The following is a 17,571-nucleotide window of genomic DNA, read 5'->3' as shown; positions in this document are numbered from 1 at the left end:
GAGGCTGGCTGCACACGCCATGTGCCACATGGGTCGGCACCACACACCGACCGTTTGCCTCGGCAGTGCTGGAGGGGAGAGCGGTGTAGGTGTGATGTGCCTGTCACGCAGGGAGCCAGAGACACACAGGATCAGAGGGGGTGGAGAGTGGAGGTCTGAGCACAGCTCTTCCCTCTCCCCTTCCAACAAGGAGGGACCTGCCCACTATGCACTTGCAGCAACTTCACTCGCTCACACCATCCATTCATCCAGCCAAAGAATGTCTGCTGAGAGGCCAGGCCTCAGTGTTCCCACCTGTAAAGTGGACACAGAAACAGTATGGAATTGGGCTGTCATGGGGATCACCGATGTAACCACCTGGCACAGCGCCTGGCAAAAGGACCGCTCATAAGCGGTTGCCGCCATGGTCACTATTGTGACAGACGCCTGGCCCTGGTGACTCAGATCTCCGCACTCCAGAAGCTTCCACTTGGGGGGATCCTAGGCTCCCTGCTGGCGGCTGGTCTCCTGTCTCTCTGCATTGGGAACATGGCCCTCTTGGCTTGACCATGCCCTGGTGAATCCAGCACCCACTCACCCCCACTGGCGGTCCCCACACTGGGAAGTGACCCCGCCTCCACCTGTATCTCCTACCCCTTCTGTGGTGCCCGCCGCTCAGGGAGAATGGCACAGACCACCCAGAATGGGCCCCAGCGGCTCTGGCCTCTCCTGCCTTGCTCCATTCCCAGCCCTGGCCCCCAGCGGTCTCCATCCTAGGTCTGCCCGTCTACACGTGTCTCTCCTACGAAGTCCTTCCTGAAACCAGCTGCCCCTTCTTCCTCCCTCCACACAGCAGGATGAGGCATAAACCTCTCGGAGGAAATGTGCTCTGCCCCCTTGCGCATCACAGTTTGTGCTGTACCCCCATGGAAGCAAGCCTTGGGAGTGGAGACGACACCTGACTGCAAATGCAGTCCCGGGGAGCACTCACTTTGTAAGCACCGGACCAGCGAGCACTCACTGGCAAACGCAGTACCCAAGAAACTCCCTCTGCGCACGCAGTATCTGGTACGCGACTCACAAACTTAGTGCCTGGTACTTATTCCACAAATACTTGGCATTCACTTCCCAACACCAGTTCCCTGAACTCACTTGACAAATTCACAAAGGAACGTCTGCCAAACACCGGCAAACACTAAACTGATAAGCCCACTGATTCTTAACTAAGATGTTTCTGCAAGAGGCTGAAATAACTTTATGTATATCCGCTGGATGTGCACGTATTCATGGACACGCACACCATGCGTGGGGGCAGGCCTGCCTCTGCCTCTCCACTCAACCTCTTCACACACAGTAGGCAGACGATAAATGTCACCGTAAGCATGAATGCATCGCTCCATTCCTTGTAAGATGTTTGCTTAGCCTATTCTGTTCTCCACCAGAGGGAAGACTGCAAACTTCCTGACCTGCCACTAAGCTCAAACCCAGGAACTAGAAGAGCTCACGGTGTTTGAATTTCCTTTCCAGAGCAGCAACTCTGAAGCCAGTACCTTGAAGACATCCAGACCTCTGCGGTGTCCCAGAAATCTGGGGGCAGTCCTCGTCGTTCCACAGCCTCCTTTCTCCAGTGCCCACCTTCTCTGCACTCAGGGGTCGTCATATCACAGAGATGTGACCAAGAGAGTGGCCAGACCTAACAACGGCTCAGCCTGGTGCTCTCTCCCTCTCCCATCTCCCACTCAACGAGGCCCTGGAGGGAGGAGAGGGACAGCCAGTGACACGACATGGAGCCAGGTGCCCATATGATTCAGCTCCAGTAGGGCACAACCCCTCACTGCACTGAGGAGAGCAAGAAGTAAGCCATGTTGTGTGAAGTCACACAGATTTGGGGGCTAGGTGTTACAGCGGTTAGTAAGCCTACCCTGACTGACGCCCAGCCCCATCCACACAGATGGCTCCATTGCCCCTCTGAGCCTCACAGTAGCACATGCAGTGATCACATTCACTTGGCCTGGACAGTGAGTCAAATGGGAGGCAGGGAGGCCAGGCCTGGGTTTCTCCAGATTGTACACTCCAGTCTCCAGCTTTTCCAGGCCTTGAAGTGCTTGGGACCGGCTCAAGACACCCACGAAAGGAGTACAAGTTCCGGTGTTATCCTCCCTCTCCTGACGACCCCCCTGAGCTGGACCCAACCGGCCCAGCCCTAGGAAAGCCCGGCCCAGCCCTAGGAAAGCATCCACCACCCTGCCTGAGTCCTGTACATCCTACCCAGGGACTGGAGACTCCAGCTCTTCTGCTTCCCTCCAAAGCAAGTTTACTCAGCCTAATCTGCTTCTATGCTGTCTCGATCATATCATTCCTGATAGCAGCTTGAAAGCAGGAGGACCAATGAAAAAGGTAGATGGAAGGCACTGGAAGGTTCTAGAAGGCACTGGGAGGCAGGAGTCCTGGGTGTGAATCCCAGCCCTGCTGCTGAGTCATTTGTAAGGGTCTGTGAGCAACAAACTTCCCCTCACCACTTCCCCCTCCTCCCCCAGCAAAATGCCAGAGGCGAATTCAACAATTAGTGTGTTCTAGGTGCTAGGACCCTTGTAACTCAAGATGGACAAAGGCAGCTGGTTTTTAAGTTTTGCTGGGCTTTGTAATTCAAGAGTCTCTAACAGCACTGCTCCAAAACTACTGACTGTCTATTGAGAGGAAGCCTGGCTAAATAAAACACGCGCGTGCGCGCACACACACACACACACACACACACCCCAGAAGCACTAGAATAAAAACTCCACAGGGCAGGGAGCTCCCTGTATGCCCAACACCTAGCACATTCTGGATGTTTATAAATATTTTTTGATAGATAACAGCTCCTAGAAGGCAGGGGTAATAACAATTGTACAGCAATTACTAAATGCCAGCCACTTTACTTGGTGATTTCCAAGTACAATCCAGCCTCAGGGCCTTCGCACTTGCCACTCTCTCTGCCTGGAATGCTCTCACCCCCCTTCCCTGACCGCCATGTGCAAAGCAGCAAAGCTGCCAGCCCCAAAGCTCTGAACGCCCCACCTACCTGCCTGTTTTCTCTAGGACCCCTGTTGCCACCAGGCAGATTTTATACCTCCTTGACTAGTGGTTTATTATCTTCACCCACCCCACCAACGGGCAGATTGGGGGGGGGGGGTCTTGTTTTCTTCAAAGTGCCAAGAGCAGTGATACTTATCTGTTGAATAAATGCGTGAATGAACTGCCATGCCTCACCTCACTTAACCTCACGGACATCAATGCCAAAAGGAAATCCCCACAATCTGAATTGTACAGGTAAATAGAGACTGTTAGGTGACCTACCCAAGGTCACCCACCAGCTAGGAAGTTGCAGGGCAGGGATTCAAGCTCACCTGCCTGGCCACTCCACCGGGCCTGACTGTTCTCCTCCAGCCACCTCAGTACACAGCCCGACACTGACACACCGGCACGCGGCAGGTGTAAAGAATGGCTCCGGAACATGGGTACCAAAGTCTGCACCAGAAATGTCTCCTCTGAGATCTCCTTGCCTCAGGACGCAGGGACACCACACAGGCACATGCGCGCACACACACCTCATCACCCTTCGGTTATGGCTCTGCTGATGTCAGCAAAGCTTCCTTTCAAATGTGAACCGCCTCCCTCGGTGTCCCGACGAACTCACTGGGTGCTTTGTCACCAGAGCCAGGAGTGGGGAAGAGACTTTCTCACTTCCTCCCTTTCTCTACCACGGGGCTGGGCGGCCTGGCTCCCATCCTGGGGAAGCAGGAAGTCTGGGGACAAAAACGATGCTCTCAGGTGGAGCAGGAAACAGCCAGCCTGGGCCACAGAGACTCTTGTCCTCGGGGCACAGGTCAGCGTAGCTGCTCTGAGCCCCCTGCTCACCTGTGTTCGGCTCCTGGGGGGGGCCAGGTGGGCGGACTCTCCTAGGGGGCTCCGCAGCTGGTGACATGGAACCAGATGGAAGCATGACTGCTGGCGGCCACGACCCCAGGCAACGCTGCCCATCCCCCTCTTGGGGGAAGGTCAGCTCTTCCTTGAAAAGCAATCTGGGACTAAATATTTGAACACCCACCAAAGGAACAAAAAACATTCAAATTATCAAAACAGGAACAACTACACTGAATAAAAATGGTAAGTGTCTTGTTTCAAACAGCAAAAGATTGGGTCTAACCTAGATGTCCAGCAACAGGAGCTGGTCTAGTAGCATCACGCTGCACTTCCGCCACAGAGCACTATGCAACCGTGACAAGAGTAAGGCGGCCGTGCATGCACAGATCTGGAATCATCTCCAAAATACACTGTCCAATGACCGACCACAGCCCAGAATGGTATGTAAATGCCTGGAAGGGGCAGCAAGGATACAGCAGAAATGAGTAACAGGGCTTGCCTAGAAGCAGGAGAGCTAGGGGTCACGGGGGCATGAAAGCTGTATTTTTCCTGAAACACCTTGTTGTGCTATCTGAATCTATTTGATGTGTGTATTATTGTTGCAATTAAAAAAAAAAATAAAGATCTTTGTGGGATGTCTTCTTTAAAGAAACTAGACTGTGCTTCCGAGGAGTCTTTCTTAAACCGCTTTCAACAGTCTCTTTGCCTTCAAACACAGCAGATCTGCTAACTACCCCTGACTTTCCCAAGTGCACTGCTCATCGCAGGAGACTCTTCTCTGGAGACTGACCACCATTAAACAGCAACAGTCCCTTCTACTTGCGCAGACTTTCAAGAAGCTCTCTCGGGGCAATTAAGAAAACGCCAGGTGGAATTCTGGCCCCTGCTCGTATTCCTACCCTGTGCTGGCCCACCCTACCAGGTAGGACTCGGAATTATCTCCAAACCTTACAGCAACCCTATAAATGAGGTAGGATTATACCACCCTCCAGATGGAAAAAAAAAAAAAAAAAAAAGCAAGGCCCACCAAGGGAAAGCAATGTGCTAAGAGTCACAGAGTCAGGAAATCATAACCTCAGAATTTAGACCCAGCGCCTTGTGACAGCAAAGCCCAAGCCAGCTCTGCCCCATGGTGGGAATGCCCTAAACCGTATCACATTGCCTCACTTAATCTCATGTAATCCTTTAATCGAAGGCATAATTCAACCACCTCAAATGTCTATTCCACCAAAACACCAAGAGGGTGCCCTCCACGTGGGCCCAGCCTGGCTGGCCTGGAGAAGAGGCCACCCTGATTCCCCAAGGCTGGCAGGGAGGGCCTGAGACAGCTTCGGTTCTCAGGACAACACAGCTGCCAGGCTACCCCTACGCCTCACCAGACACAGTACCCCCAAAATGCCCTCTCCCACTGCCAGGTAAGTCGGCGGGTACAGGAGCGGGAAGCGCCAAGCAGAAGCCACTTGTAGGCCATGGAGCCCAAGCCAGTAGCACATGCCTGTCTCCATCGCCAGTTTGGCAGCAAAGCCCAGCCACATGCCATGAAACACCATCCACCTGGACTGGCACAATTTTGCCCATGGCCAGAAAGAGCACCTCGGACTATACTGGGCAAATGACAGCATCCAACTTACTCCCTTCTTAAAATGCATTTATTTATTACAACCTGGGAGAGGCAGAACATGTTTGCTGTTTATGAAGAATCTAGATTCTTTTCTCCTCTTCTGTCTCTGGCCCCTGCCCCTCCACCCCTCCAATCAGACATGTTACCCGGGAAACAAACTTGATAGACTCCAAAATCTTATGACAAATGGTACTGAAAGAAAAAAAATTATTTGTGTTTACTCACTGCTGCAGAAAACATCCAATAAACCAAAGGCGGGATGGATGGAGACAGGAGCTGGGTAAGTGACAAAGTGGAAAAAAACGAACACTCGTGCTCACGCACACGCAGACACATCCCTGTGGGACCTGCGACTACCCTGGAGGACACAGACTTTAACTCTCAGGCGGAAACCACACCATGGGGCCGAGCTCTCCACTCAGCACTGGACAGCCAGCAGGTGCTTAGCTAACAAAATCCAAGTTCAGAAGGTTGCTGCCCCCGAGAGAACACCAAATTAAAGAGACCGATAAGGATTAAGGTGACTTCTCTTTTCCTCGCCATGATAAAAAGCCCAGAAACGTTGCAATCGGAGGAGCAGAATAGAGAAAATTTAAAAACAAGTCACTGAGGAATTAAGGCTTGAAAATAAAGAAGGCTGCTGTCACCTGTACTCCAACCCCTGTCCTGTCTGGTCAAGGGATAAATGACTTTTCGGATCGGACCCACCATTCTGAGATGCCATGCGCTGCATGTAATAAAATAAGGTGAAAGAAAAGGTAGGCGGCTTATTTGTGCTTCTTCGGTGCAGAGAAACAAAGCACGCAGACAAAAGCCCTCTTGCAGCGGACAAACATGTCTAGCAGGTGATCAAATTCAACCCACACACGAGAACAGCAAAATGGATTCTGGTTGTGTGGACCCGGCTGCCTCTGCAGAACTCCTGGCCCTTGGCTACAACCCACACTACAGTCGGCAGCCACGAAAAGCCCGAGGAGGCCGGGGGAATGAGAAGTCTGGATGCAAAAGGGGAATGAGGCACCACGTCTAGGCCACAGTCTGGGCAGACCTGCAGGTGTGGTCATGTGTACACCGGGGAGGGGACAGACTCGTCCCAATCACCCCTCACACGTCAGCCAGGTCACCGTTGCCTTTGTGTTTCCTTCTTTGTTTATGAGCACTGGGGATCCAAAGTCTCGAGCACAGAGTGCATCAGGCCCAGCGCTGTCACAGGCCACGTCAGGCACACTGCTGGCTCTGCAAGGATTTAATCAGTAACTGGCCCAGGAGACTGGCACAGAGGCAAGCTCCAACCTGACCCCACAAAAGGCAAAGTTTACCGCCAGGCCAGGGGGCTAGGCTGCCAGGCCAGGGGGCTAAGCTGCCAGCCCCCAGGGTCCCAGGCTGAGCCCATCTCCCCAGTGGGAATCAACCAAGGTCCACCTGTGGGGTGTACCCAGCTGGAGCAGCCTGCCAGGCAGGCTGGGAGCCCCCATGTGCTTCTACCCTAGCCTGATGCAGCTGTGGTTCTGGAAGCCTTTATCTCTGACAACGATCCAGTTAATTGGATCAGTGTAGACAGACTCCAAAGATGGTTTGGGCAGCAGTGTATTTGGTTTGTTTATCGGTTTGAATCCAGATCAATCACTCTGAGTCTTGTTCCTGAAGCCCACACAATTAACCAGATAATTACCAGATGGTTCTGAGTTGGGCTCTGCAGGCGGCTTGATATATGGATGATGTACATTTCACGGAAGGATATGACCTGATCCAGAACATACCTGATCTATCGGCAGCATGAAGCTGGGCCAGCGGACTCTGCAAAGCCAAAGGGCTGCACAGGGCTTTTGTTGTAGTGAACTACACTCAAATTCACCTTTGTTTCATTTGGGATAATATTTCTCAATAGCGTGCTTGGGCCACACTTTAAAATGCAGACAGATTACATAATGCCCAGGCCTCAGGGAAACCCCTCAGGGGCTGCTTTGCTTCCCCAAGGCCTGGACACCAACCAGGTGTCTCAGGATGGGACAAGGTCCCTGGTACAGTTCCAACACCACCTCTGCCCTGGAGGCTACTGCCACATCCGGGACTGCCCTCTGCAGCCCCCTCCACACTCACAGGCCCTGGCACAGAGAGCCCTGCACTCCACTGGAGCCCACCAGGGCAAAATTCAAGGACACCCCCTGCCCACAGGGCTTGGTGGCCACAGGCGGAGGAAGGGGGATTTGCCAGCCCATCAGACACTTGCTCATACTTCCTACTTCCACATTTCCAATGCCAGAGAAGGGTTCTGCTAATACAAATCTTTTCCTGTGGATGGCCCGCACCCCCAGTCCTGAAAATCACAGCTCCTCTCCAGAGAGGCCCAAGCTACGAAGGTGCCACCCACCTCGGTTGGTGAAGGTGGCACCGGGGCCTCCGGCTGCTTGAGAAACCAGTGCCTAGCCTCAGTCTTTGTTCCCTTCCTCTCTCTCCTATATACCTCTTGAGCAATAAGTTGGGGGAGGGGGGGTCTGGAGCCTCCAAAGCTGGCTTCCCCCAGACCATGGCCAGCAGCAGCAGAGGACACGCTCCCGGCTGCTCCCACAGAGGATCACTGTACCTCTCAGCCACTTCCTGCCCCTTCCCAACTCCCCTTCATTTTGAGGGGTGGTAGAAAAACAATGCCCCACCAAGCAGGGGGAAATTCTGAAGCCAGATTGGGGGGCTCCTAATCCCAGGCTGGGAACTATTAAGGGCACTGGTTCCTCCCTGAACCTGAAACAGGCTGGCGAATTTTCTGAGGCTCTCCTTCCGTCAAATGAAAAGCCAAATGCCGAGGCCTGTGGCTTCGGATGGGCTTAAGAACATGCATGAGCCTGAACCTGGGACCAGACCGCCTCACGGCAACCAGCGATCCTCCCTGAGGAAGAAGTCTTTGCAGATACTGCACCAACCTGCCCACAGGAAAGAAAAAAAATAGGTGTTCTAAGCACGTAGGACCCAAAATTCAGAATAAGAGTCCTCATGTGGTTCAGTGCTTTCGGGAGGGGGGAGTGGTTTCAAGGAGTAGGGCTTCTTCTGCTAACTTTTCCCCCCTCCCCATTCCTTGGAGCATGTGTCACAGCCTGTGACACACTGCCAAGGGAACATGGATGCCGGAGAAATGTCTACACACGCTACACGTTTGTGACATGCCATGTAAGCGACACCCTGTTTCCTGGCTGGGTTTTCTTGGCACAGGTGTGGGCAGGCATTGGATTCTGCCACCACCACCCCCCCCAACCGTGCTTAGTAAACAGGATCACAGCTGCCCCAGGGAGGAGTGTGCGTTCTGGGGAAGACCTGCCACCTCTCCACAGAGGACGGGATCCCCTCAGCAAGGCTCAGGCCCAAGCAGAGCTGGTGCTTTAAACTGTCCTTGTTTCAAAACACAAAGCATCCTGCTCAGGCTCCTGCCCGCCACCCCCACCCCCTGCGACTCCACCATAGCTGTCTTTCCCCACCTTGCAGATTTGATTTCAGAAACAGATCAATGACTTCTCCTCTCCCTCTCATCCAGCTGACCCAGTCCCAGCCATATATTTGAAACAATAACAGTAACAAAATAAAACCAGCCACAGAACACACACATACACACACTTCACAGACAATGCAAGACCAGGGCCCCACAGGCCAGCTTCCACTCCAAAACTTGACGGCCCCTCGGTGGGGGAAGAAGTAGTCCGGGACCCCTGCCCCTCCCCCTCCCCTTTCAACCTCCCAACGTGCGAATGAGATTTTTCAGAAAGGGAAGCACCCAGTTTTGCCTACCAGCCTGGGCAGGAAAAAGACAGTAGAGCACAGAAGGGAACTGGCTTCTGGAAATTCTTTGGGTTTGGGGGTTTCGAGGTTGTTAGATTTTATTTATTTTTTTGGTTGTTTTGTTTCCCCCTCCAGCGCAGATCAGATGGGCCGCGGGCTTTCAGAAAGGGAACCCCCACCACCCTCGGGGCCCAGCCCGGGTCTATCCCACGGTCCCATCCTTAAGAAACACTAGCTAGCGCTGGGCCCGGGAGGTCCCCAGATGCCCAGGCTGGGGTGGGCCGGATCTTATGCAGAATTCCGAGGGTCTTCCCAGCCCGCCCGCTGGGCACAAGCCAGCCCGGAGCGCAGGCCTGGAGGGGGGCGCCGGGGTCCCCCCCCCCGCCGCCGCCCGACCCGGCACCCCCGGCGCCCCGCAGGCCCCCGGCTCCAGGTGCAGCGGCGGGCAGGGGGCGGCGGCGAAAGGGGGCGCCTCCTCGCCCGGAGAAGAGGCGCGGGGGTGCCGGCGCGCCGCCGCCGCGCAGAGCGACTCACCGTGGCGGACGCCAGGCTGTTGTCGGCCAGCGTTAGGTGGTGCGGCTCCCAGCGCCTCAGGAATTTCGAGGTGAGGATCTTGCTGAGAAAGGTCCGAGGGTGCCGGATGACACAGACCTGGATGTCGCCCTCCTGCAGCAGTTTGTACCTCATCCCGTTGCACAGCAGAAGGGCCCGGCGGCAGGGCACTGCGCCCATCTTCGTGCCCTCGGGGGCCGGCACGTCGCCCCCCAGCAGCGGCTTGGTCTCCTCGATCTGCCGGGGGTCGCCGCCGCCGCCCGAGCTGCTGGTCAGATCCATGGCCGGCCGGGCCGGGGCGGGGGCCGGGGGCGGGGAAAGGGGGCTGTCCCGGGCTGCCGGGGCGGCGGGGCCCCCGAGCGGCGGCCCGCACCCCCCCCCACCGCCCAGGAAGGTGGGGGGGCGTGGGGCTGGGGGGGCGCCCGGCAGGGGAGGGGCCGGCGGGCGAGCGGCCGGCGGGCGGGCGGGCGGCCGGCGCTTCCTCGCGGCTCCGCTTCCTCCTAGCTCGTCGGGTGCATGCTCGCGGCGGCCGGAGCGGCGCGGCGGCGGGCGGCGGGCGGCGGGCGGGGACGCGGGGCAGCGGCGGGGGCCGGGGCCGCGCGGGCGGGCGGGCGTGTCTCGGCCCCGCCGCCCGCTCGTGTGTACAGTACGTGTGTCTGGGCGGCCGTCCGCGGGCGAGTGTGCGGCGGGGGCCGCGGGGGCCGGCTCAGTTGAGAGATTGCAGAAGCCGCTCGGCGCCCGCGCGATTGGTCCCCGCGGGGTCATGTGCCCGCCCCTCTGACGTCAATGGCGGCAACGGCGGCGGCCGCCGCGGCTTCGGCCTCTCGCAGGCGGAGTCGGCCGCCGGGCGGGGACGCGAGGGGCCCAGGCGCGGCCCGACGGGAGGGGGCGGCCCCTGGGGAGGGGGCCGCGGCGGGCGAGCCCCGGCAGGCCCCAGCCCGGCCCCGCCCGGAACGTGGGGGTGGGAGGGAGCCGCGGGGGCGGGGCTCGTGACGTCACGCCCAGCCGCGCCCCCGCCGGTGCCCAGGCCGGTGCGGAGCTGTGCGGCCCCCCGGCCCCCGTCTGGGATCGGACCGGTCAGCGCCCCGGGACGTGCAGACGCGGGCAGTCGACGTGCGGCCAGGTGCAAACCCAGGGTCCGAGCCGGGGTGAGGAGGGGGCTGGGCTGGGCTGGAGGGGCGGGGGGCTGGACCGCTTGACCTTTGACATCCCCTCCTCAGCGCAAGCTGTCCATCTGACTGGCTAGATGGGGCCATAGGACAGGGATGGTTCCTCGAATTAAAAATGTCCTCTCAGTTATCCGGATAATGAGCCCACACTGCCATGTCTCCTCCTGTCGGAATCTGCGAGACCCCTGGCCATTTACAGATGTCTGTCGGGCCTTGGCCCTTGTGGTCCTCAAGCCGCCTGGGGGAGGGGACAGACTCCCCAGTTCCCCTCATTGTAGCCCTCAAGTCTGACCCCTTCTAGGAACCTAGACAACAAAGTCCCTCCCCAAAGTTACTGGGCCACTCCCCTTCTGCCTGTGCCCTAGCCATGCCAGCTTCTTTGCCTCTCCCCTCAGACCAGCCCATTCATCCCTGCATGGGCAGGCCCAGCACGAGGCTAGGTAAGAATCATATTGGAAGCACCCTTGTGGAATGAACCACAGTGTCACCTAGGAACTCCAACTCGGAAACAAAAACGTCCACTTTCTGCCATCAGGAGCCGCACCTAAAGCCACCCAGCAAATGCTCAGCTCCTCCACTAGGCCTTCTCACAACCACACGCTTCTGCAGTTAATACCATTTAAACCCCCAGATTTTTGCCTTTTTTGTTAAGTGAAGGTGCCTCTGTAGTGATTACATGAGTGTGTGAGTGTGTGTTGAATTGCATGGTAAATGCTGGCAGCTTGCCCACAACATCCTTGTGGTGGGGATTATCCCCTCCCCACTCTCTCCCAAGAACAGACAAAATGGAGGGGCTCCTGGAAAGATCCTATCCCTGAGCCTGGCCAGGGGTGGGTGTGGGGGGTGGGGGTGGTTGCATAGGGCCAAGCATGTGCCATGTGTCAGGAGGTGGGCAAAGCCGTTCTCTCCTTCTGGGCCCTGGGGGAGGCAGTTAGGTGAGAAAATGGGGAATTGGTCAACTCTCCACAATTTGCTCCAAATTCTGTTCTTCGAATTCTAAAGTTTACAGCCCTGAGAAAATCAAGCAAGAAAGGGTCAAGCCCACGCCCCCAACTCATGATATAGATGTGGATTCAGGGCATGGTTGTGACCAAAACCCCCAGGCCGTCAAGGGGAGGGGTTAGGCCAGTTGTTCAACCCTTTCCGGAGCTCTTCCTGTATGCTAAGTGCTGTGCATGCATACAACTGTTCCTTCTCACAGCAACCATAATATGGGGGCCATCACCATCCGCTCTGGCAGACAAGGGTACAGAGAGGCTGAGTAACTTGCCAGGCTCACTTATCTCATCAGGCTCAGAGCTCAGAGTCTAGGACAATGTAAAGGCAATGACCACGCTGTGCTTGGGCTATAGGAACGGAGAGAGGACACCTGATCCAGCCATACTGTGGTGCTGGGGTACATGTCTCAACTCTAGAAAGTCTTCAGGAATCAGGTAAAGAAGGGGAAAGGTGCTCCTGGAAGGGGAGATGGTACACGCAAAGGTAAAGAGGTGGGAGATGCTCAGCCTATCCAGGAAGCTGCATGCATTTGCCAAGGCATGCAAAGTGCCCCAGGGTTGCAGGGCAGAGGCCCAAGAGGTGAGTAGGGGCTGGGCAGGTAGTGCCCTGAAATGCAGGTCCAGGGACCAGACTTCAGTCTGAAAGCAGTGGAAAGCCACCACATGGACCATGCATGGGAGTGGCTTGTAGATGTCACCTTCGTAAGGTCACTGGCCATAGCATGACATGGACAAGGTTTGCAGAGGAACAGCCTGGAGACAGGGAAGTCAGTGGGGAAGCTGTCGGGAGTACCCAGCAGGGAGATGATGGGGGCCAGCATGGAGTCATGGAGGAGGACAGCTCAGAGCAGCTGCTGTCTACCTTAGGGACATCCGTGGACCCTCCTATCTCTATTCAGGGGCAAATGCCAGCAGAATGAGATTTCTTAGGGTGCTGGGAATCCCTGATCTCTTCCAGGACCATTCCAGACATCCTCGGTGGCTGCTTGGTACAGTGGTTGATATGTGAATATTACATGGCAATATTATGATGAAAATGAGCAGCATGCAAAGTGCCAGGTACTATGCGGGGCTTTCATGTTTGTTCTTCTTCCTCCCAAGGAGCCCAGAAGGCAAGAATCATTATCATCCCCATCATAAAGGTGAGGAAGTTAAGGCTCAGAGACGGTCAGACAACTGTGGGAATCCAGCCAAGATGTGAACCCTTTGACCTGAAATTCCACATTGTCCCCACTCTTTCTTTGTAATGTTTTCCTGCACAGGTCTCAGGGGAAAAGTGTTGAATTCAACTGATGTCGTCTTTAAATACTATTTCTTGGTTTTCGTTTGAAGTCAGTAACACAGAGCCCCCAAGATGCTGCAAGAAGAGATCCATGAAGGCAGAATCCAGCAGTTGCTGGCTGACAGCAGAGCTAGCTCAGTGCCTGCACGCAGTCAGGGCTCAACAAATAGGCAGTGACTGACCAATTGACAGTCACACTCACCTATTCCCTGGTGCTTAGGAATATGCAGGCAAGAGGACCGCGTCCGTACATTGGGCAGCATTGGTACTCGGTGGATGATATGCAGAGCCCCTTGCCTCCCACTGTTCCAGGTTCCTGACCTAAAAATCAATGAGTCTAGCTGCCAGATGCCATCAGAAGCCCCCTCTCTGCAAGCCCCAGCCTCTGTAGGAGACGCAAGCCAGTCAAGTTTCCACGGATGGATCACACACCCAAGCTGTCCTTAATGCCACTGTATCCAGACCCTCCAAAGACCAAGCCAGGCCCCTCCTGGGCCACATGGGTGGAGAGCCCACTCACTGTGGCAAAGCACAGTGCTAGGAGCTGGGGTTGCAGCGAACGGCAATAAACTGCCCTCGTGGGCTCACATCTCAGCTCCCAGGTGCCTGAAGTCTCTCCCTGAGCTAAGAGGGGAAAGGCAGAGCTGGCTGCCCACAAAGGAATGTGATGAAGTGGCAAAGTCCCTGTGGGGGAGGAGAACACGGGGCTGATGGCCAGCTCTGGGAGAGGTCCACCTCAGCACCCTCTTCCAGCATTCCTGCCCCTTCCGGGGGACATGCCTAAAGCTGGGCGGTCTCCTCCTTGCCACGGTCCCCAGTGGATATCCCCACCAGCCTCTGCCCAGCCCCCTTCCTGCCCCACCCCACCACGAAATGGTACACAAACCCAACACCTTGTACCCTCCAAGAGGGCAGGGTTCGTTCCAGTTTTGCCCATCACTGTGCCCAATGGTTTACTGGTAAATGTTTAACTGTCAGTGGACTGAAAGAAGAGAACCTGATCTAGAGCATTTGACTTCCCTGGTGGAAATATTCCCACCATGGCAGTTTTCAAGCTACCAAAGTACATCACTGAGCAAGGAATTGGGAAGAGGTGCACCCCATTATAGGGTATTTCTACCTACAGGTACAACGTACCAGAGTCACACCAGCAAACAATGGCTGTGGGGCCAGATTCAACTTGTGGCGGGCAAAGCATAAAATATTTAGCATCTGGCCCTTTTACAGAAAACATTTGTTGGAGACCCCTGCAATAGACATGACCTTCAAAATAGAGGTACTAATAAAATGTAATCCAATAATAGGAAGTGATGAATTTTATTGCCTTTTAAAAAATTATAACTTTCTATAATTTAAGCTTGTTTAGTGGGTGTTTGACAACCAACTTGAAAATTTTCTGAAAAACCAACAAGTAACTCTCATGAGCCAGTATGGGGTCAGCTCCAGTATGCCTTTGTCTCTAAGACCTGGCCCAGAGGAGATCCCCAGTGGTTATCCGTTGGATGGAAATCAAGGCCAATATTCAAACTACTAGGCCACACGGCCCTGCTTCCTTCCTTATCCTTTCATTCGATCCCATTAAACCCTTAGCTATTCTTGCCTCCAGAGTGCCAAGGACTTTGCTAGGTACAATCAGCTCTCCTTTACAGAGGATGCGTTCCAAGACCCCCAATGGATGCCTGAAACCGCAGACAGTACCAAACCCTATATGGGCTGTTTTTTCCTATACACAGATACCTATGATAAAGTTTAATTTATAAATTAGGCACAGTAAGAGATGAACAACGACTAAAAATAGAACAATTTTAACAATATACTGTGGTAAAAGTTATGTGAATGTAGTCTTTCTCTCTCAAAATATCTTACTGTACTGTACTCACCCTTCTTGTGATGATGTGAGATGAGAAAATGCCTACATGATGAGGTGAAGTGAATGATGTAAGCACCGACATAGCATTAGGCTACTATTGACTTTTTTTAAAGATTTTATTTATTTATTTGAGAGAGTGAGAGAGCGGCAGGAGAGGGAGAAGCAGACTCCCCGCTAAGCAGGGAGCCGACGTGGGGCTTGATCCCAGGACCCTGGGATCATGACCTGGGCCGAAAGCAGATGTTTAACCGACTGAGCCACCCAGGCTCTCCTACTATTGACCTTCTGACTATAATGTCAGAAGGAGGATCATCTGCTTCTGGACAGGGGTGGACTGCAGGTAACTGAAAGCATGGGTAAAGGGGGACTTCCGTCCACAGATCCAGCTCACACAAGATTCTGCCCTCACAGAGCTCATGGTTGAGTGGGGGGAGCCAGCCAGACACCCCTCCGTTCCAACCATGTCCCCCACCAAAAGAAGAGTATGTGAAGAAATCAAACTCCTTGCCATTCCCTTTCCCAGCTGTGTGTATTTTGTTCATTTATCATCAAGTGGGGTGGTAACAGAACCTTCTCCCAGGTCGTAGACATTAAATGAGGTCATCAGTGTTGGGCTCCCAGCCTGGCACAGAGTAGGCACCTTGACTGAATAGGAGCTATCTGATGTGGCTGCTGTCAGTGCAGAACCCGCCTCTCCCCGGCCCTGATCCCTGGCTTTCCACGTAGTCCACTCGTCCAGACCTTCCCCATGTGACCGACAACTGGCGCACACTCTCAACATAGCCTCTCTGCAGGGTTTTTCAGCCTTGGCCCTATTAACATTTGGGGCTGGGTAGTTCTTCGTGGCAAGCAGCTGTTCTGTGCACTGTGAGGTACTCCGCAGCATCCCTGGCCTGTACGTGCGGACACCAGTAGCAGCCATAATCCGTGACAACCAGTATGTCTCCAGACATTGCCACACGCCACCTGGAAGGCTAAATCACCCCTGGTTGAGAACCCCCGGTTGAAAGGAAGATGTTTTCCTGCCCTCTCAGCCAGCACACGCTACTCCCCAGGCATCCTGCGGGTTACCGTCTAGGGGAGATTATGTTGTCCACACTCATGCAATGGCATGTTCCTCCTCCTTCCTGGGGGCTGGAGCAAACACAGCCAGCTTTATCACACTGTCAAGGAACACGGGGACCCACAGGATGGAGTAAGTTGCAACCTGTTTTAAGTCGTGTTTCTGGAGCCAATTTAATGGCATGAGGCCATGCCTGTAATAAAATGCCAAGCACCAAAAGCCGGCAACAAAATCGTTCTTAAGTGGTCCCAATTTCGTACCTACCCATGGTGCTATTCCTTTTGGGGAACTCTCGGGAAGCTCCGTCTGAAAACTCTGTCTCAAAATTGCACCAGCCAGGAAAGCATTCCCAAACCTCATTTATAAAGGCATGAGACGCCAATATAATGGAACACACACTCCATCCCAATGGCATTTAATGTACTGATCAAATAATAAAATGTGCTTATTCTTCTGCTATGAGGAGAGGAGTCGTGTTTTCATCCTGAAGTCGGTGAATATCCCCCCCCCCTCTTCTGAGCTGATGTGAAGTCAGCTCATTTTCTAGGCTCCTGGGCAGGGAGGGAGGAGGAGGGTGTGGGAGCGGGTTTCCTCTTCAGCAGCCTGTGATACTGGGTAGCTGAATGATTACTGCAGACACACACGCACGCACACACACACACACTTCTCTGATTTCAGAGGGCAAAACTGGGCATCAAAAGAACATGAAGTACCATCCTCTCCCGCTTCCTTTCCTCGCTTTCACCAAATAATTATGTCTGAGGTTAATAAAAAGTATTACAGAGGTTCGAGTGTTTATCTGGAACTAATATTTCTAACACACAATCAGCTGATTGATTGATTGAATTACCTACACACAACGGAACCTTAATAGTGGTTATCTCTGGAGTGACGGATTACAGGTCATATTTTCCACTTCTTAAATCCATGTTATTGAAGTATAGTTTACGTGAAATAAAACACACCCACTTTAAGAGAACAGGTTGATAAGTGTTGAAGAATGTATACACCCATGTAACCACCATCTCCAACAAGACAGCAACACAGAACATACCCACAATCCCAGGAAAGTTTCTCTGTTGCTCCTTTAAGCTGAGCCCAGCCACCCACCTCTGGTCCCAGGCAACCCCCGCTCTGCCTTCTGTCACTATAGATAGTATTACCCCTTCTTGAACTTCGTATAAATAGAATCAAAAGAGGGGCACCTTGGTGGCTCAGTCGGTGAAGCATCCAGCTCTTGGTTTTGGTTCAGGTCATGATCTCAGGGTCCTGGGATTGAGCCCCGTGTCAGGCTCCTCGCTCAATGGGGAGTCTGCTCAAGATTCTTACCCTCTACCCTCCTCCCCTCGTGCTCGCTCTCTCAAAAATA

The 17,571-nt window shown here is 54.2% G+C and overlaps 1 protein-coding gene and 1 long non-coding RNA gene across 2 annotated transcripts in view; one reads left to right on the top strand and one right to left on the bottom strand.

Moving 5' to 3' along the window:
• CMIP (c-Maf inducing protein) overlaps window positions 1-10,336 on the bottom strand; it is a 233,148-nt gene extending 222,812 nt beyond the window's left edge. Inside the window, exon 1 of the mRNA XM_045796073.2 lies at window positions 9,803-10,336. Coding sequence (XP_045652029.1) covers window positions 9,803-10,102 — 300 coding nt within the window. The 5' untranslated portion in view covers window positions 10,103-10,336. The remainder of the gene's footprint in view (window positions 1-9,802) is intronic.
• A 288-nt stretch (window positions 10,337-10,624) lies between these two features.
• On the top strand, window positions 10,625-16,690 carry LOC123791347 (uncharacterized). The gene is made up of 3 exons (XR_006779355.2): window positions 10,625-10,943; window positions 12,342-12,422; window positions 12,946-16,690. It is a non-coding gene; the product is annotated as an uncharacterized LOC123791347 (long non-coding RNA).
• The last annotated feature ends 881 nt before the right edge of the window (window positions 16,691-17,571 follow it).

This window comes from Ursus americanus, chromosome 21 (genome assembly GCF_024610735.1).
Source record: "Ursus americanus isolate L20-20 chromosome 21, mUrsAme1.1.p, whole genome shotgun sequence".
NCBI classification, from domain to species: domain Eukaryota; kingdom Metazoa; phylum Chordata; class Mammalia; order Carnivora; family Ursidae; genus Ursus; species Ursus americanus.
This window is presented reverse-complemented; position numbering and strand designations above follow the sequence as displayed.